This window comes from Lindgomyces ingoldianus, assembly GCF_010093535.1.
Source record: "Lindgomyces ingoldianus strain ATCC 200398 unplaced genomic scaffold BDR25scaffold_29, whole genome shotgun sequence".
NCBI classification, from domain to species: Eukaryota; Fungi; Ascomycota; class Dothideomycetes; order Pleosporales; family Lindgomycetaceae; genus Lindgomyces; species Lindgomyces ingoldianus.
In genome coordinates, this window is record NW_022985190.1 from 561,512 (window position 1) to 579,800 (window position 18,289).

At 51.5% G+C, this 18,289-nt stretch overlaps 8 protein-coding genes across 8 annotated transcripts in view; 4 read left to right on the forward strand and 4 right to left on the reverse strand.

The window, feature by feature from the left end:
* The window catches only part of BDR25DRAFT_335915 (tubulin-domain-containing protein), a 2,119-nt gene extending 538 nt beyond the window's left edge, over positions 1-1,581 (reverse strand). The window contains exons 1-7 of the mRNA XM_033693061.1: positions 1,482-1,581; positions 1,306-1,364; positions 1,080-1,230; positions 941-1,028; positions 816-887; positions 262-765; positions 16-208 (exon numbers count right to left, since the gene is read on the reverse strand). Of these exons, the coding sequence (XP_033544354.1) occupies positions 16-208; positions 262-765; positions 816-887; positions 941-1,028; positions 1,080-1,230; positions 1,306-1,364; positions 1,482-1,493 (1,079 nt within the window). The 5' untranslated portion in view covers positions 1,494-1,581. The remainder of the gene's footprint in view (positions 1-15; positions 209-261; positions 766-815; positions 888-940; positions 1,029-1,079; positions 1,231-1,305; positions 1,365-1,481) is intronic.
* Positions 1,582-1,865: 284 nt separating this feature from the next.
* BDR25DRAFT_335916 (uncharacterized protein) lies at positions 1,866-5,384 on the reverse strand. Its single transcript, XM_033693062.1, has 2 exons — positions 4,429-5,384; positions 1,866-4,379 (listed from the first exon to the last, which is right to left on the reverse strand). The coding sequence occupies exons 1-2, from the start codon at positions 5,080-5,082 to the stop codon at positions 2,094-2,096; spliced, it is 2,940 nt and encodes a 979-aa protein (XP_033544355.1). The 5' UTR covers positions 5,083-5,384; the 3' UTR covers positions 1,866-2,093.
* A 2,449-nt stretch (positions 5,385-7,833) lies between these two features.
* Positions 7,834-8,752, forward strand: BDR25DRAFT_374841 (uncharacterized protein; the record flags this gene model as incomplete). Its single annotated transcript, XM_033697352.1, has 1 exon — positions 7,834-8,752. The coding sequence occupies one exon, from the start codon at positions 7,834-7,836 to the stop codon at positions 8,659-8,661; it is 828 nt and encodes a 275-aa protein (XP_033544356.1). The 3' UTR covers positions 8,662-8,752.
* BDR25DRAFT_358626 (uncharacterized protein) lies at positions 8,696-9,502 on the forward strand (the record flags this gene model as incomplete). The annotated part of the gene is made up of 5 exons (XM_033695985.1): positions 8,696-8,725; positions 8,761-8,779; positions 8,886-9,049; positions 9,121-9,175; positions 9,204-9,502. The coding sequence occupies 5 exons, from the start codon at positions 8,696-8,698 to the stop codon at positions 9,500-9,502; spliced, it is 567 nt and encodes a 188-aa protein (XP_033544357.1).
* Positions 9,346-11,000, reverse strand: BDR25DRAFT_291935 (RNI-like protein). The gene is made up of 2 exons (XM_033688625.1): positions 10,685-11,000; positions 9,346-10,626 (listed from the first exon to the last, which is right to left on the reverse strand). Exons 1-2 carry the CDS (start codon positions 10,874-10,876, stop codon positions 9,541-9,543), a joined length of 1,278 nt encoding a protein of 425 aa, XP_033544358.1. The 5' UTR covers positions 10,877-11,000; the 3' UTR covers positions 9,346-9,540.
* A 1,344-nt stretch (positions 11,001-12,344) lies between these two features.
* Positions 12,345-12,909, forward strand: BDR25DRAFT_291939 (uncharacterized protein). The gene is made up of 3 exons (XM_033688626.1): positions 12,345-12,405; positions 12,458-12,528; positions 12,602-12,909. Exons 1-3 carry the CDS (start codon positions 12,387-12,389, stop codon positions 12,740-12,742), a joined length of 231 nt encoding a protein of 76 aa, XP_033544359.1. The 5' UTR covers positions 12,345-12,386; the 3' UTR covers positions 12,743-12,909.
* On the reverse strand, positions 12,602-14,842 carry BDR25DRAFT_63165 (ALG6, ALG8 glycosyltransferase). Its single transcript, XM_033698844.1, has 2 exons — positions 14,395-14,842; positions 12,602-14,341 (listed from the first exon to the last, which is right to left on the reverse strand). Exons 1-2 carry the CDS (start codon positions 14,796-14,798, stop codon positions 12,961-12,963), a joined length of 1,785 nt encoding a protein of 594 aa, XP_033544360.1. The 5' UTR covers positions 14,799-14,842; the 3' UTR covers positions 12,602-12,960.
* Positions 14,843-15,539: 697 nt separating this feature from the next.
* On the forward strand, positions 15,540-17,211 carry BDR25DRAFT_327362 (RNA-binding domain-containing protein; the record flags this gene model as incomplete). The annotated part of the gene is made up of 3 exons (XM_033692328.1): positions 15,540-16,157; positions 16,208-16,524; positions 16,575-17,211. The coding sequence occupies 3 exons, from the start codon at positions 15,540-15,542 to the stop codon at positions 17,209-17,211; spliced, it is 1,572 nt and encodes a 523-aa protein (XP_033544361.1).
* Between the last annotated feature and the right edge of the window lie 1,078 nt (positions 17,212-18,289).

Sequence of the window (18,289 nt, forward strand, 5' to 3'; positions counted from 1 at the left end):
GGGGGGACAGCTTACTTGGTGTAGTTGATACCGAGCTTGAAGCCAGTAGGGCACCATTCCACCAGGTTGAAGGATGCCTTAGCCTTCAGAGCTGCTGCGGCAGCTGTACAGTCACGGGGAACAATGTCACCACGGTACAAAAGCGCAACAGCCATGTATTTTCCGTTGCGGGGATCGCAGACAACCATCTGGTTGTTGGGTTCAAAGCCTGTTTCACGTCAGAATCGCCCCGAAAAGTAACGAAGAGGCCGAACAACTTACACTGGAATGTCAGGTCATGAACCTTGAAGCTTTCATGCGAGCTCTTCTTGGCCGAGATGACCGGTGCGTAGCTGATGAGAGGATAGTGAATGCGCGGATAGGGGACCAAGTTTGTCTGGAATTCGTTCAAATCGACATTGAGCGCGCCATCGAATCGTAGACTGGAGGTAATAGAGCTGACGACCTGGGCGATCAGACGGTTCAAGTGCTCATAGTTCGGACGGGGAATGTCCAGGCTACGGCGGCAGATGTCATAGACAGCCTCGTTGTCGACAAGGAAGGTACAGTCGGAGTTCTCAATGGTGCTGTGGGTGGAAAGAACGGCGTTGTACGGCTCGACGACTGACGTGGAAACACGTGGTGCAGGGTACACGGCAAACTCAAGCTTGCACTTCTTGCCGTAGTCGGTCGAGAGACGCTCGAGAAGCAGAGCACCGAAACCAGATCCGGTTCCTCCGCCAAAAGAATGGAAGATCAAGAATCCCTGCAGCGAGGAGCAATTATCTGTTCTTCATTAGGCACACGGTCGGAGCATTTGTTGGTGTGATGCGTACCGGCAACACGCCGAATACGGTCAATGACGCTGTCAACCATCTCCTTGCCAATGGTGTAATGACCACGAGCATCTGATACCATCGTTAGCATAGTCTTACCTGCCAGACACGTGTGAAGTGCTCACAGTTGTTGGCGGCGTCCTCCTTGCCGCTGATGAGAAGCTCGGGATGGAACAATTGACGATATGTTCCGGTGCGGATCTCATCAATGGGCTACGGTATGCATCAGTTTCTAGCCCACCACGAGAGTATCAGGGTTCATACGGAAGGGTCCAAGTCAACGAAGATGGAGCGCGGGACGTATTTTCCGCTACCGGTCTCGGTGAAGAAGGTCTCGAATGAGCCACCCTCTGCGAGGTCCTTCGCGTCCGGGTCGGGACGTCCATCGGCCTTCAGCCCATGCTCTAGGAGATATCTGTGCAGCACCAGTCAGTAGGTGGCTTCAAGGGAGATTTCCTATCAGAAGGGAGAGAATAGGAAGGATCCGTACAGTTCCCAGGCACTGTTGCCGAGCTGGGTACCGGCCTGGCCGATGTGGAGGTGGCAGATCTATTAACACATGTCGTGGTTAGCATCTCGGTTGTACGTAGAGTAGGGGGTAAAGGTACATGGTCAGTCAAAGACGAAAACCAGGCCACCAGGCACGGAACTGGTGTCAAATCTTACCTCTCCTCGCATAGTGGATGTGTTAAGCTGTATCAAACAGACTGGGGGTGGGGGATTGAGTTATGGGGTGGTGTAGGGAAGGCCGTCGTGCAACGAGCGGTGAAGGAAGGCATTGAGACATCGCGCGGGGCACTTCTGTTTATTTGGCGTGTGGGTCTTGGCAGTGTGCCAACGCGTGGACCAACCGTGTGGTCCGCCACTACAACACCCGAGTGGGTCACAATGCAAGTCCTATCAACCAAGTTGGACAACAAAAGCTTGCGTCCAGCTCTCCCTCTGCCGTTGAGGCTTGCACCGTACAACCCTTTGAAAAGGTAATTGAGTGTCATGATTCTAATAGTTTCACATTCTAATAGTTTCACATGCCTCTCTGTTCAGGCAGTCCTAAGGTTTTCAATTTCTACCACTTAGCTTCATTGAACCTATGCTAAATTCCACCCTCTATGATTATGCTCGTAACTTCACTCTGCAGAGTGGCAATCGTAGCCCAAGGTGTTGGAGCTCAACGCTATGAAAGTATAAAACCTAAAGGCTAACCACCAAAAACATCGTACGCCTCTAAATGCTGGAAAGTCGAAAATTTATTAACAGAGGAAAGTTTTCTCAGATTCATCAGTGGAGGTGTCTCATTTCGTAGGTATCGGTCCGGGCACGATGAGGAGCGTGGAAAGTCCGCTCAGAGTCCGCTGTGGTTGGTAATGCGCCTGACGAGTGGGTAGCAGCGGCGTCTTGACCCTCCATCCTCATTGCCGCGGTACTAACGAGGCCGCTGCGAGGATCCAGCTTATCTTTGCTTAAATCGTAACCGCTTTCGGGAATATCGGCCATGCCAGTCTCCTCATCGGCTTGACCACGATGGCTACGGCCGAAGAAGCGGTTCCGGTGGCTGCTACGTTCTCGAGCCTGGGTACTGTCTGTATTGACACGCTGGAGGCGCCCGAATGGCCGGCTTGAGCTATCCGCGATTGAGGTAGAACGGCCTGTCTCGTGAGACCGTCGAGCACGATCTTGCGAATTCCGAGAGGGGGATGTGACCCTATTGACGGTGGCCCTAGTACGAGACTGAGACTCGCGATCTTCATAGACATCGCCAGTCATGTCGCTGGCGGAGATATCTTTCATGCCCAAGGAGAAGTCAACGCGGCGACCCATGGCTGCTAGAGACTCTCCGCGAGGCCTTGTACCACTATTGCGGAGGATGGAGCCATAGCGATTAGGAGGATTGTTACCCGAATCGCTCGCCGCAGGTACGAAAGGAGGATCTTGATAATCGCTATGCGTGGTGATGCCACTGGGGTTATCTGGTGTCCCGTTGTGCCCAACACCGGGTGTAGCAGTATGGGGAACATTTTGCAGGTAGACAGGAAAGGATTCCTTCTGACCAGGGTACCGCATGCGAGGCCCTTCGATCCCAAGTTCCTGCATTGAGACCATCATCGCGCAAATGAACTTGTTGCGGCGCTGAAGACGGAGCAGCTCATTTTGCCAATTAGATTTGTAGAAGAAGACGACGTTCAGGGTTAGGGAGTGAGCTTCGAAGACTTCACGCAATTCAGTAAGGATGTTTCCTTGATACTCTCGCTTCTCCGATTTAACGAATTCCAGCAAACGTTGACGAAGTTGATCAATTTGGTCAAGCGTGGTACCGAATTTGATGGTGACTGGAACAGCTTCAGCGAGACCGCCCGACCGGCGTTGGTTAAGAATGAACAGAGTGTTGAGGTAGCTGTTCGGAGCTTGCACAACATGGCCTTCCATCTTCTTGAATTCGGTGTAGAGAAGAGCAATCTCTTTGACAAAGTAATCATCGCCACGTCCCAAGGCCCCTGTATTTCCGTAGATGCCGACACGGTCACCCACATCGAAAGGATGTTTGACGAAGACAAAGATCACTGACTGAAGGAATTCTTGAGCGGTAGTAGAGAACAGCCATGACAGAGCGAGAACGGTGGATCCAGCAGAAGTAAGGACACCAGCAGCCGAGGTCGAGATTAAGGAAATGAAGACGAGGATGGTGATGACCATCACGATGAACATGAACACATCATCCAATTTGCTGACAACGGAGTCCAAGTCCTTTAAAGACGCCGTAATCGATTTGCGTTCCCGACCAATCTCCACACAGACAGCCTCGAGTTCTTCCATAGAGATGTCGCCATTCATGTCCTTGTCAAACATGGAAAAGGCTGCATCGGCTTCTTCATCGTTCTCGAATGCATTCTTAAGGTCTTCGGAGAAGACTGTTTCCGTCTCCTCGCGTGCAAAGGTGCGGTACAAACGTCGGGCAAGCACCTGAGATCCACCAGTGCTACTCAAGAGGGCGAGAATGACCTGGTGTGGATGGTTGCTCTGAGCAACTTGACGACCCGTGAAATCTCCTGCAATCTTTCCCGCCATATCTCCAAACTTGCTAAACGCTTCTTTGGTGTTCTTCTGGGCTTCCTTGACAAGCTGGCCAGGCGTGCGAGCACCTGATGTAGGCCCCATTTGCTCGAATTCCGAGTCTTCCATAGCAATCTTTTCTTTGGAGAACTTGTACAGCTTTGTCAAGCTTCCAATTTGAAATTTGTTCAACTCAATCCGATCAGCGTACGTTCGCAAGTGGAAGCTGATAGCAATGAGTTGAATGATAATCTTTTCGACAAAGTTCAAGACCATGCCGACGAAGATAGCAACGAGGACCTTGTTCATGACAGACTGCCAGTGTCTGGTCCTTTTGTCGCCATCAATATGGTGGTTCTTCATCGTGGGGAGGAAGGAGATTTCGATGGCTAGCCACCAAAAGAATAAAGTAGCGGGAAGCTCGAGCTGCTTTCCCATATCTCTCCATTTCTTGCTATTGTTCGTGAAGAGGCTGGAAATAAGCCCAATCGGCCACGGGAGGCATTTCGCTAGGATCTGAATCTAAGTTAGTGTCAACTTGCTAGTTCAATGAAGAAATACTTGCCCGTCCGGCCCAGAGCGTCAACCACACGATCTCTAGCCAAATACAGAACCACATAAGCTTCACGTCCCCCACACTAGCGTTTTTAAACAGAAATACCCCGAGGAGGAGTGGAATGAGAATGATTAGAACGAGCGGCGTGATGTAGACAAAGTATCGGACAAGGAAGCTCGAATTGTGCACCTTCTTGAAGAACTTAGAGAAGTTGGTGCTGGGGTTCTCGGGAGGTTTGTATATGGCCGTCTTTTCGTGCAACGGGTTAGTAGCGGCATCGAATTCGTCAATTGGGTCTTCCCGACGCGATCTCTGCCTCCGCACTGAGCGAGACTGTGATTGCTCCCTGTTGAGTTCTTCTTGGTTAGAAACCTGGCGTTCAATCTGGAGCATGGCCAGGTCGTCATCGAGGCGGCTTGCCTGCTCCCGCGTTTCGGAGGGAGACTTCATCGAATTCATCGGGTTGAGATGCTCAGTATTGACCGTCAAGTGACTATTGCTCCGGTCTCGTCCTCCCGCTGCATCCCCTGCTGCCGTGTGTGAATTCTGCTGGCTGAAGTCGTCTGCAACGTATGTGCCATCGTCATCGGAGGACCGCTGGTGATGCATGTTGGTGTGCATATTGTAGGTAGGTTCGGGCCTTTCGTCGGCGGGTGTCGTCATTTTCGCGGAGAGAAAAAAGTCGAAGCTCCTGGGTTTATGTGGATGCTCCGGCCTAGCTACCCCCAGGGTGAGCTCAATGACGTCGTGGAGACTCCGAAGAGAGATTTGAAGCGAGTGTTTAGTTTAAGTGTTCAAGCGAGTGACTGGCGTTCAAAAACCCGAAACGGGGGGTAGAAAAGACGCGCTGGAAGGGAGATGAAGCCTGGAGATAGATACAAAGAAACGAGAGATGCTTGTCAGGGTGCACCACGAAGGGATGGGTGCTAAATACAAGGAGCCCTAATCATCAATTTTCATTTCGACAAGAGCCCCTACGCGTATCTGAATGCCGGCGAGTGGCCAGATAAGGTGGGTCGGAGGGATTGACAAGTCACCGCAGTGCTGCTGAGCGGCCGAGCTACGTCGATGGCGCTTTCGGTGGGACCCCTGCTGAGCGAACTTTTCTTAAAGAAAAACCTTCCTTGCCCCTTGCCTTTACACCAGCAGCGTACACTCCCAAGCGGCTATGACAGGAACGGCAAACTGCGGGTTCGCCCAGCCTGCTGTCGACAAAACATCTTGCCCTCCACCCCCTTCAGAGCCCTTCCCGCGATGTGCCTGAGCACAGGGACAAGCGAAGCCTCACGTCACTCACATGCAGGTCCCAAACGTCTCAGATGCACAGCATGCCGATAAACCATCCAATTCGTTGCCGGGAATTAGCAACAAATTTCGCGACGTGTCCGTGAGCGAGGCGCATTCTTATTTCTTTGTCCGATGATAACGTCGTCTGCCGTGGATGGCCAGTCAAGCGCCCCCGCGCGAGCGAACTCTTCGTTTTCGGCGAGAGGCGCGTTTCAAACAGCCCGTGGCTTGCGGTAAAGGCGCTGGGCCGCTGATCCCTTAAGCAGCCAGCAAGCTCCTGAAATTCCTCGGCCTTGGACAGTGGGTCGTGCGTGGGGGTCCTTAATTCGCGATTGTCATCAGACGACAGCTGCTCGTTCTTTCTTACTCCTCCACAGTCTATCGTGGGTCTCCAGTTTCTTCCCCGCGATCGATAGAATCTCACATCTTGGAATCATGGCTGCCTTCTGTTTCACGTTCAGTTTCACACTGGCCCGCTGGCTTCAACCCATCTCGCACACAAAAAGACAGACCCCTTGAGAACTGAACCGTCCCCGCACTGGTGCAGACGGGCCGGCAACGGATTCCCTCCCCAGCAAGGCATGAATCGAGATTTTCAGTCGGGTCCCGCTACCAAAATCCGCACTGAGAACAAACGCGAGTGCAAGCAGTGGAGAAAACTGACGCATTGCTGCACCCCTCCCTCGCAGATCCCCCCCCCCCCATCCGGCTAATTGTGTTGTGTTGCAGAAAGACCTTCAGAGCATCACCAAATCTGCCTTTGTTTTACCAAATGTTTCGGACTTCCTGGCGCAGTTACCACCTTCAACCGTCCCGGTAATCGGCTTGCCTTGCATGGGCGGTGTTGTGCTTCCGTGCTCTTGACGGTCAAGCCTTTGCACTGCTGTCCTGGGATCTACTTTACTCTATCTAGCACTTGGTAGTGGGGCATACACGGATCGCATGGGGGCTTTTGAAGAGGATTATTTCCTGTGTGTCCCACTGACTCTTCCATGCTATACCATAGCGCGATGACACTTCTGCGCCAGGCTTCTCTAGGAAGGAACCGATCGAGGCGCCAACCGCTGCAAATTCTATACTTTTTATCGACCTCCTAACTATATACCAGCCCAGTGAGGTTATGCTATCATTGCTGTCTCACACTATATTAGGTGAAGAGTCTCCCCGCCATAAGGGTGCTCTTCTTCAAAGAGAGCTAAGTGGGTGTTATGTTAAGAAAGTTGCATTGGCAGAGCACGACAGCGTCTGGTTGAGGACAGAAGTCTGTATTTCTGCCATTTTCTTCGTAATTCCAGCATGGCGTTTGCTAGATCAAAATGCTCCTCCATAGTCTCCATAGAAGGCCCCAGCATTCTACAGTATCTTGGCTGAAGGACAGTGCATGCTCGTAGGTTAATTCCAACCAGCAGAACGCTTCTCTCTTGGTTCTTCGAAAACTCAATGGCATCTGGAAGGCCAAGACTCGCTTTTATTTATTTCTTGTCTAGTTAAGGAATGCAATGGTCAGAGCTCTCGAGGTTCTTATCACGCGCTGAGACTATTTCTGTGTGCTATAAGTTGGGTTCCCGTAAGATTGGCCAACAGAATCACCCAACCAAAGATGAGTTCAGACGACCACTTGCAAAGTGTATCTCCACCATATCGGCAACCAGCACGGAACATCAAGAAGGAAAATTCGATCTCTCAATGCTGTGACCAGAATGCCGGAGAAAGTCAAGGAGATGCATAACTCAACGACCAATTGGACGCAATAGTCTAGGGAGATTCGGTGAACCAGGTGCTGAAGTGACGGTTCTTAAGCCAATGCGGTGAAAGCAGTCGCACCTGCGTTTGCTCGCGGTTGCCGTCCATACCCAGCATCTACGTCACCGTAAACAAATATGTTCATGGCCACCTCTTCTTAAAGGACCTCCCAACAGAGCGTTGCTTCTTATCCTCAACTCCCTCAAACTCCGTCAACGCTTCAACCACAGGTCCCTCTTCCACTTCTTCTCTCAAAACTACAACACCATGACCACCCAATCCACTCCCATTGAGGTCCATGTCCACAAGAACATTGACGATACCATGGATCTTAAGGATCGCAAGCGTGCTGACTCGGTTCAAAAGAAGGACATGGTAAGCACCATGACCCTTCATCAAGATCCTAGTTTCTCTAACCTTACCCAGAGCTTCCAATACCACCTACAAAAGGTCCTCGAGCAGCTGCAGAAAGACCCGCTCTCCATCACAGCCGACGATGCCCGCCGCCTGCACGAACACTACAACGCCGTAGACGAGCGCTCATCCCGGATCATCTCAGCCGTCGAATCCTTCGCCGTCGCCAACCACGAGATCCAATCTGAGAAAGGTGAGCCTCATTCTGTATCAGATGAAGCCTCCCTCCAATCCATCGTCATCGACCTCCACGCCACCATCGACGCCAACCCCGGCAGCGTCACCCCGGAGGTCCTCAAGCTCGCCCAGACGGCCGTGAGCAAGATGCAGAAGGCAATCGGCCACACTCACGCACCTCACCCAGAGCTCGAGCCGCTTCTGCAGGAGGAGTACGCCAAGATCGAGCCCAAGGTTGAGAAAGGAATTGTCACCAAGGAGGAGGCGGATAAGCTTCACTCGCTGGAGGCTCGTGCCCACGGACACACGGAGAAAGGCGGACTGACGGCTCATGCGCAGAGTATTGCTGCTAAACGGGAGAAACGCAAGTCGATGAGTCTGAGCGATACTTCCAATGGCCAGGGGTTGTCTCATGAGGAGCAGTCGCATAAGGATATGGAGGCCAATCTGGAGAATGTGGCTCTTGCTCTTCGTCCGAAGATTGGACGTGAGCCAGAGAATTTGGCTAAAGATGAGACTAATATGCTCCATTCGCGTGAGTCTCGTGCTCATGGTCACACTGAGAAGGGAATTATCACGGCTGACAAGAATGAGAATACGACTGCTGTGGCGGCGGAGTAGATTTAGGGGTTCACTCTACCGTCCGCTGTTCACAATGTGGATGCTGATGGACTATTGTGACGATGTATGATTTAGATGATGATGATGCATGCTTGACAGTCTCACTGGGAGGGATTAGGTCTAGGAAAAAATGAACGGATGAATTAAATGGATTGATGAATTAAATCCATTTCGTCTCCTCTGTATTTGCACTTCTTTGCATAACACCTCTACAGCATGATCAGGGAAAAGCAGGAGGAAGAAAAAGCTCCCCCGTACCTACCCCATACCATCCCGTACGGAAGCAAAAATATCTGCTCTCCCACTATTCAACCGACACCGCCCAAATACACGCACGCAGCCAATCATCCTAGAACTAGAAAATCTAAGGCAATGTCTTGAATGCAATGTAACGTAGCGCTACAAATGGATTGTGCCATTATAACAAGCCTGGCACATAGATACTTTTGCTGTCCCTAGAAGAGAGCTGGAGAGGAGTTGGTTCATATTGGTGTAGAGATGAACTGGATAGGATGTGGGGTAGTGTGTGAGGAAAAAGGAAGGGAGAAGAAACTGGGAGTGGGAGCGATGCGGGAAAGGAGCAAGGAAGGAGGAAGGTGGGTGGGTAGCCGCGGACATCGACTATCGGACATGGCTCTATTGTATCAAAAGTCCCCAGCTTCACTGCAGAATATCTATATTTCTGTTCTATTTAGATTTTGCTATGACCTCTTGCATGTTGCTAATCATATGGATCACTCTATGGTATCAACCCCTGAAGTATGCACAAATCCCCTTGCTGACGCCACGAAACATTCCAAGGCCATCAGGCAACCAAGCAAGCACCAAGACTATTACATAGCCGACCCTTCCCCAAAGCGAAAGTCTAGGACTGTCAAATCATTTGATCTCAGTCTTAGCAAGGGCATTCGCCAGTTCATCGACCTTCTTGTCCTGCCCCAATGGCACATTCTCCTCCTCCGCCTGCTCTGCCGCAATAATCTCCCTTGCTGCCTTCTCCTCGACTTCGACACCCTCTTCCTCTTCCTCACTGAGCTTCGTGGCTTCATCCTCTTCTTCTTCCTCACTCTCCTCTTCCAGTTCATCAAGATCATCAACACCCCAGTACTCCTCGTTGTCCTCGCCAACACCATCGGCAGCCTCCTTCCGCTCATCGAGAACTTCGCGAAGCTTCTGGATGCTCTCGTCCTCCTCGTCGAATTTGTTGCCGTTCAGTTCGACGCGGCGGAGGGCTGGCAGCTTCTCGTGCGCATCAACAAGGCCTTTGACACCCTTGGCATTAATGTCATTGTACTGCAGCCTCAGAACCTCTAGCTTTGCATTCTTCCCCTGTTGAAGCGCGGTTGCTAGCGCAACTCCCCCTCGTCCGCTGAGTAAGCAATCACCAACACCCAACTCTTTCAGTTCAGTCCAGCCTCCGACGACATTGCTAAGCGCCTTTGCGCCCGTTGCTGTGAAGGTGTTGTCTTGCAAATCCAGGACGTTGAGTTTCGAAGCATTAGACAAGCCGTGCGTGAGGAGGTGGGTGATCCCTTCTTGTCGAATACCGTTCTGCACCATCTTGACCTCGCGTACGCCTTTGTGCATAGCATAAGCTTTCGCCCATGCTGCCATGCTGCCATTTTCGAGACGGTTGCGACCACAGATGACGGTCTCGAGGTCTGGGACCTGTTTTCCTTCTTTTCTGGCGGCTTCTTTCTTCTCGGCGAGGGCAGTGAGGGCATCTGCAACAAGCACGCCGGCAGCGGGGCCAAGACCGTTGTTGTTTAGGATTAGGTGGCGGAGGGGGACGTGCTGGGAGAGGAAGTCGACGAGGGGGGCTTGGGTGTTCAGGCCGAATGCGTTATCGGAGAGGTTGACGGTGTGGAGGTTTGGAAGGGCGAGCAGAGAGGTGAGGAGGCTGTGGAGAGCGGGAGGGATTTCCGAGAGGAGACGGGAGGTAAAGATGTCGGCGAAGTTTGCGACCTAAGGGAGAATGTAGATTAGAGTAGGGTAAATAGGAGAGTAGAGAGGGTAAACAAACCTGAAGTTTCTTCTTGGTTTCGAGGACTTTGGACAGCGCCTCAGACGCGCCTATCCCCAGCGTGTTACCCAGCAGCCGCACCTCCTCCACATCAGCATTTTCCTTCAGGTCCTTGATATGCGGCTCGATGTCCTCGGCCGTGTCGAGCTTGAGGCCCTTGCCCTCGAGAGAGAAAATCTTGGAATCAGACATAGTGCCAAAAAGACAAGAATGTCGTTGTAAACAATAATGATACTAGGGCTTGCGAGCAGAGAGTGTGGGTATTAAGTGTTTGTGTGCGCGTGTGCGTGGTGTTTGTGATGCGAGTTGGGCAGAATTGTTTCGGTGTGTTGTGGTGGGGTTTGCTGCGGAAACCCTTTAACCCCCTGCAGCGTCGGGAGTGTCGGGGGTGCTCGAAATGCCAAGCTCTATGACTTTGGCGATATACTCCCTCCGCTTGACTCTCCTTCGGCCTAACTTCACACATAACGAGGCCATAGAGCATGTTCAGCCGATTTGTGATTGCTGGAGAATATTCCCCCTCTCCTCTCATTATGGACATTGAGGACTTCGAACCCAGCCCCGCCATCGCAAGGGAGATGCACAAGCAGGCGACATAAAACGGCACTTGTCCAACAGTGCCACCTCTCTCAATCTCGGTGTCTGCTGACTTGTTAACACCTATTACCGTCTTTCCCAAGCCGTCGTGCGGGTATAAACCAGACTGCTGAGTGATGCCAATGTCGGCACTAGTTCTTGCAAAGCTACTCCTGGCTTATGATTTCTTCTTGAGAATGCCAGCGACTCTTCCGAGACAATTGGCTGGTACAGCTACATTGGAGCTAGAATGTCCATGGAAGAGGGGCAAGACATTTCAGATTCGCTCTAATGTCCTTGTAGGGTCTTGTATTGCAGGAAGGGTTGAGGACAAAGTATTGGCCGTGCTTCGACATTGAAGCCCAATACAGCACCTGTTGTGATATAACGGGGCCGACAACACCATATCGAGCAAAGAATGGGTCACCCAGATGTATCTTTCCTTTCGCTAACCTTGCTGCTGGCGATTTCTTGTCTGTAGTAGAGTCAAGGCTTGATTCTGAAGCATTGCCCTTTCGATAAGGTATAGAATCTGTTTCGTAGAGGATGCAATACCTTGCCAACGTCACCAATGTATTTTTTTACTTTGATTTAGCGTGATCTAAGTTCTGAGACAGGACCTCCCATATTATCCTTTATCAGTCACGAGAATTGCCAACTCTACTTAGCTGACAGCTTTGGATTCGGTTGGTCGAACGAATTGGCCGATCATTTAGAAATTGGCTGGTTAAGAGAACTGGCTGGCAGCTTTGAAGTTAGCTGGCTGAATCTCATGGCCAGGATATCATCTCCGTCTCAATTGGCCCCAATATAGGCCAAATGTTGGACCAACTCTTGGGGCCGTTATTTCGCGTAGAGTGGACAGAAATACGGACACGAGATAGCTCGTATGGCCTACTATATGTAGAATTTAAATTCAATTATCAACGTAACAGTGATTTCAGCAGAGACTTGGGGGAGTGAAGCAGAGCGTTATGTTGCTGACAAACGGGGAATATGGCACTAACCAGATGGGGGAAATTGAGTTTGCTGATCCTTGCCGAGAGACCGGCGCAGAGGTTAAATGTTCTCAGTCCTGGATTGATAAGCAGAGAGCATCGTCATTCCACTCTTTTGAACAGACACAATGGGCGCAGGACAATCAAGTAGGCTTTGCGACTATATTTTCAAGAGCTTAAAGGCTAATCGAGACCTCAGGGCAGGCTCCTCCCACGGCGGCGAACATGGTCGCGGACTTGAAGCCCTCCAGCGATGCGGCGAAACCCAAGGTATGAGAGCATCTATCGTTTGGATATTTAAATACATGTTAGAACCGGTGTAGAACTAATAGTCGTATCACAGCCCTGCTGCGTTTGCAAAGACGAGAAGGCCGCCCGCGACGAATGCATGCTCTTCTCGACCGGCGACAATGCCCAAAAAGAATGCGCCGGCCTAGTGACGAAATACAAGGACTGTATGGCTGGCTACGGGTTCAAGATATGAAGCAGGACGCTTCCCATGTACGATGAGTACGAGACGAATACAGGAAGGCTGTACAGGATAGCATTGGTTCGGCGTTATCATTGCGGGCGAACGCAGCTTGGGATGGTCGCCTGATTGTAAACATATACTATATACAACAAGCATAAATAAAAGCAGAATCTTCCCTCTAATCAGAGACATGGGTATCTTAAGAGACAATCTAGGAATTAAAACCCCCTTCATAGTGTTTTGAATTTTGCCTTGTCCTTCTCCTCTCCCGCGCCTCCTGATTTCACTTGCATCAGTCCACTCTTCCAGAAAAGTTGACATAAACACCAGAGGTAGCAAATCCCGAAGCCCCCAAAACCGATGAGCACGTTTGTCACTGTCCAAAGATCCGGCTTGGTCGTCGGAGGCGGTACGAACGCTTCAACTAAATGCCATCCTACCATGGCAAGGTAGATATTAAGGTGGAGAATCTTAGTTGGGAGTCTTAATCCGCCTGTGCTCCCCTCATGATATGCAGAGAACGATACCGGAGGCAGGCCAAGGAGGTAGGCCCACAACAAGGTAATGACCAAATATGGGACCCTTAGGCCGTCCCTCTTCAGCAACGGAAACATGGTCCAGACGCCAAGGATGTTGGCTAGCCCGACCCATGAACGTATTGATGGGAGCAGACCTCCATCCCCACTCAATAGAACGGTCATGGGAAGTAGAGGAAGCAGGACGTTCTTCTCGTGGACTTGGTACGAGCAGAGGAAGAAACCCCAGGAAGTAGCGGTTAAAGCGAGAGGGAGAAGTTCCTTTCGTGGTTTGAAGAAAAGAATGAGGCAAGGGGGTGCAATAGCGGCAGATGTGGCAACAAGCGCAGCTCGTTGGAGCAGCGGGCCTGAGTACTGATGAAGCTTATGGAAGGTGTGAATGGCGCACCATATGTTGGCTACCTTGTCCTCAAATATACCACGTGCAAAGGGGAAAATCCGGTGCACGGTCTGTGCGAGCTCGAGAATGATGGGATAGAACCAAGATTTTTCGTCCAAAGGCACTGGAAAAGAAGCCAGGAGCGGAGGAATTGGAAAGTCTTCTAGAGAGATGCCTCGGTACATATCGTATAAGATCCCCAGTAGAAACGGAAGGTAGAGCAGGGCAAACGAGAGCACCGTAACTACAGCGATGGCTAATAAGCGCATCAAGTCTACCTTAGGAAAGACGCATATCCCTAGCAGGTAGGCAAAGACGGCGGGAGCGTAAAACAAGGCCATTTGTTTGAACCCAAGCGCACCGACGAAGTAGACACAACTCCACAAGGGGCGTCCGGCGGCCATGCTCGACATGCTTGCGAGCATGAATCCAAGCATGACTGTGTTATACTGGAAATGACCGTGGTCGATCAGAATCGTCGCAGGCTGCATCAGGACCGCGACGAGGGCAATGGATGCCTCCCAAACGTTGACCCGCTCAACACGAGAATATCGGCGGAGGAAGATTATTACAGCTGGTATGTAGATGAGGTACTCAGATATGAAAGCGGTCGCTCGCATGTAGATCTTCAAGGACGGATCATCAAGACCGCGGGACTTGAAAAGGGCAAACCAGTCGGGGTTAATCGCAGAGCCGCTAGCGGAGGGTATGAGCAATTGCCAACAATGAATAAGGGGAAATTAACCTACATGACTCCAAGAAGCCAACTGTGGTATGCTGTTAGGGGAGGGTAGTCCAGGCCCCACCACTCGAGATCATGGAAGTACCACTCCGAAACGGGAAGATGCTTTGTGATTTCCATCCAATGCCTCTGGGCCTCGAAGTCTCCATGCATTGGCGGCGAACGAAGGCCTGAGTAGCCCCATAATCCCGTGACCCACCTAAAGAGCCCAGCGGTCATCAAGATCAGGGGTATCGTGACCCATTGCGACACGGTGCCTTTTGCAGGCCAGAGAAATGCAACGAGAGGGAACGCAGGCTTTCGCGCGTGGGTTTGCGCGTCAAGGTCTAGAGTGCCATGGGTTACGTGGGCAAGCGAACCCTCTTCAATCTTCCTCCGACGTCGAGGTTTGTGCTGGTGCGGTGACGCCATTGAGTTGGCAATGGATGGCCTGCGCCTGCCGTGATGGAGTTGATGTGTTTAGTGCTGCAGTTCACTTAGTGCCTCCTGACCGCCTCTGCCTCGCCAAGCCCGCTCGAAATCTTGGCAGACTAGCTTCAGTCTTTAAATTTTCTGCCCACCCGCCTCCCAACTTTTTCCTCCACCTGCTATCCATCTTTTCCCCCTAACGGCATCTTCTCTCTCGTGCATCTTCAGCTCGAGAATCACTTTGAGGGCTTTCTGAGGGCTTTCTGAGGGCTTCTGAGGGCTACTGAGGGCTTTTTCGAGGGCACAGCGCTCCAATAGGTACCAGAAACAAATTACAAGTCAGTGGGCATCTGGGCACATTTCCTTTACACACCGTCGCTCGTCAGAGCACGACAAGATTCAGATGGCTTTTTGCTACTGAGGGTTTTCATCTTGTCTTCTCGGCCTTTGTGGGAACACAACGCCTTGAAGCCATTCTTCTGTGGGCTCTTGTGGGCTACTCGTGGGCTTGAGGGATTCCCGTTTCGCGCGGGCTCGAGAGATACCAGTGGGCTTTTCGCACTTTGAGACTCCCATCTAGGAGCAGGCTGTGTGCGCCGCTTTCGTTTTTCGAACCAGCGCACGAGTGACGAGGCCTTCTCGTCCTCTTCCCTCCCCTTTCCTTTTGTCGCACCTTCACCGGCGCTATAGTCGGTGCCTCCAGCCATACTAATATACCGCAGGATCAGAACGAAACGTCACACCATGGGCAAAACTAAGTCGAGCAAAGGCGACGTCGCCAGGGTCTCCAAGAAGGACTCGAAGAAATCTGAGTTGGCCAGCGTCAAAGAAGGCCGCGTCACCAAGTCGGCTCAAACGCCCAAAGCAAAGAGCAAAGAGGTGGCTAAGTCTGCTGCTACTAGCCATGCTCGTGAGGAGCTGAAGAAGAAGAAGACCAAGAAGGCGCCAACCCCAGAACCAGAGTCCGAGTCCGAGGAGTCGGCTTCCAGTGACAGCGACAGTTCTGCGGACAGCAGTGAGGACGAAGAGGTCGAAAAGAAGGCCCCTACCAAGACAAACGGAGTCGCAAAGCCCGCCGCTAAAGCTGCTCAAGCCGAATCTGATGACGAGTCAAGTGATGCTTCTTCGGACAAAAGCGACGAGGACAGTGAGGACAGCGAGAGTGACGAGGAAACCGTCGCTCCCAAGGCAAATGGCACTAAGTCGAACGGTGTTTCGAAGCCTGCCACGAGGTCCGAATCTGAATCCGAGTCTGAATCCGAATCATCTGATGAAAGCAGCGATAGCAGCGAGGACGAATCGGAAGAAGAGAAGTCCGCCACCAAGTCCGCGGCCAAAGTGCAGAAATCTGCGAAGGCTACGGTAAGTCAATGGTCATCGTGTTCTTCCCTTTGATGCTCACAAAAAGATAGGCTGCTTCCGACGGAGATTCGTCCGCTTCTTCTGACTCTGACGCCGAATCGGATTCGGGATCCGATTCCGATGATTCCTCTGCTAGCGAGAAAGAAGAAGCTCCCACTAAGAAGCGGAAGGCTGAGGCTGCCTCAGAGCCAGTTGTCAAGAAGACCAAGACTGAGAACGCTGTCGAAGAGGAGGGCGTGAAGAATCTGTTCGTTGGAAGTCTGAGCTGGAGCGTGGACGAAGAATGGCTATCCCGCGAATTTGAGCAATTCGGCGACATTGTTGGCTGCCGTGTCGTGACCGACAGGGACACCGGCCGTTCGCGAGGGTAAGTGGTCCTGGTTCAAATTTGTTTGGACACTTTACTAAAAGTAATAGATTTGGCTACGTCGAATATGCTACTGTTCAAGCTGCGAAAGATGCTCATGCTGCTATGCAGGGCTACGAACTCGATGGTCGAAAGTTGAACGTGGATTTCAGCCAACCTCGTCAACAACAGGCTGGAGGATTCAAGGAGAAGAGCAACGACAGGGCCAAACGTTATGGTGACCAACCTAGTCAGCCAAGCAACACTCTGTTCATTGGAAACATCTCTTTCGACGCCACAAATGATATGGTATCCGAGGCCTTCAGCGAGTACGGCGAGATTAGCCGTGTTTCCCTCCCGACTGACAGGGACACCGGCGCTCCGAAGGGCTTTGGCTACGTCGACTTCACCACGGTCGATGAAGCTAAGGCTGCCCTTGAGGCCTTGAACGGTATGGAGCTTGCTGGTCGCTCTATCCGCATCGACTATGCCACTCCTCGCGACAACAGCGGTGGAGGGGGTGGCGGCCGAGGTGGCGGCTTTGGTGGTAGGGGCGGAGGCGATCGTGGCGGCCGAGGACGAGGCGGTTTCGGTGGTCGTGGAGGTGGCCGTGGTGGAGGTCGCGGAGGCCCGAGAGGAGGTCGCGGCGGTGGATCCTACAACCGTGGTGGCTTCGGCGACTTCAAGGGATCTAAGGTCACCTTCTAGACGTTGTACCGGAAGTATACATCTCAAGTAAGTGCTCAGGTGGTAAGTGATGGGTCAATGCATCCATTCCGAGTTGTGGACTTTCAGATCCCTACGCTCAGATATCTTGCATCAACACCTTGACCACCGCCTCTCTTTCCCACTCACCTCGCGGCGGTATCTAAAAGTTGTCTTTGATTCTCTTCTCCATCGATCCTTCTACATCGTTCTCTTGCTAGACACTCTGTTGTTGTGGCAGGTTGATACATTAGGTTCAGGCTCTCGGGCATGTGCGCATTAGCTTCTTCAACTAGTATTTGCTTAGACTCGCCTTCCACCTGCTTTGTGAGATTGCCCGCCGTAGTAGGTTATCACTGTGACGAAACAAACTGACCACACATAAGGACTTGGTAGCGCTGAACATGATCTTTCTTGTTGACGGGTACGGTGTAACGTTAAGAACAAAGATTGTCTGCTACTACTTGCTGTTGCCTGTGCACATGAAAGACAAATGTTTGCACACGTAACGGCACACGTAACAGCGCATGTCCAAGTTCACTGAGAGACAAAACCCCCGGATCCTCCTTCGAGATTCCTCCATGGTAGTAGTAGTAGCAAGCCAACAAGTTCAAATAGTCTTCGCTCTCAACGTTCGGCCATCTGCGCCCTGCCGTCTGTATGCAGAATATAGATCTCCAATGCCTAAGAACCCTCTAGCCTACGTTCGGCCACCTGTTATCTTCACAGCCAAGGGCATGAGTTTTCCTCCTCCCCACTGGTTATATATCTTATCGTAGTCCGAAATCCGCTGGAGGAACCGTAGTTCTCCTAGATTCTATGACCATTTCAGCTCTGTGAGAAAGAATGCTTATATCCATTGGTATATAGAGGGCAGGCAATGTGGTAGTTCAAGATTGTTGTGATGGGTTGACAGCGGCTCTCCAATCTGGTGCCACGTATAGTGTATTTCACATGCGAGTTTCAGCCTTATCCGATCTTGTGATAGAAGGGGGTCCGAAAATCGCCGAAGATGGAGAGCATGTTTCTCGTTGAGTTTCAAGTGGGATACTGGAAACGATAATATCCAAGAACGACGGCG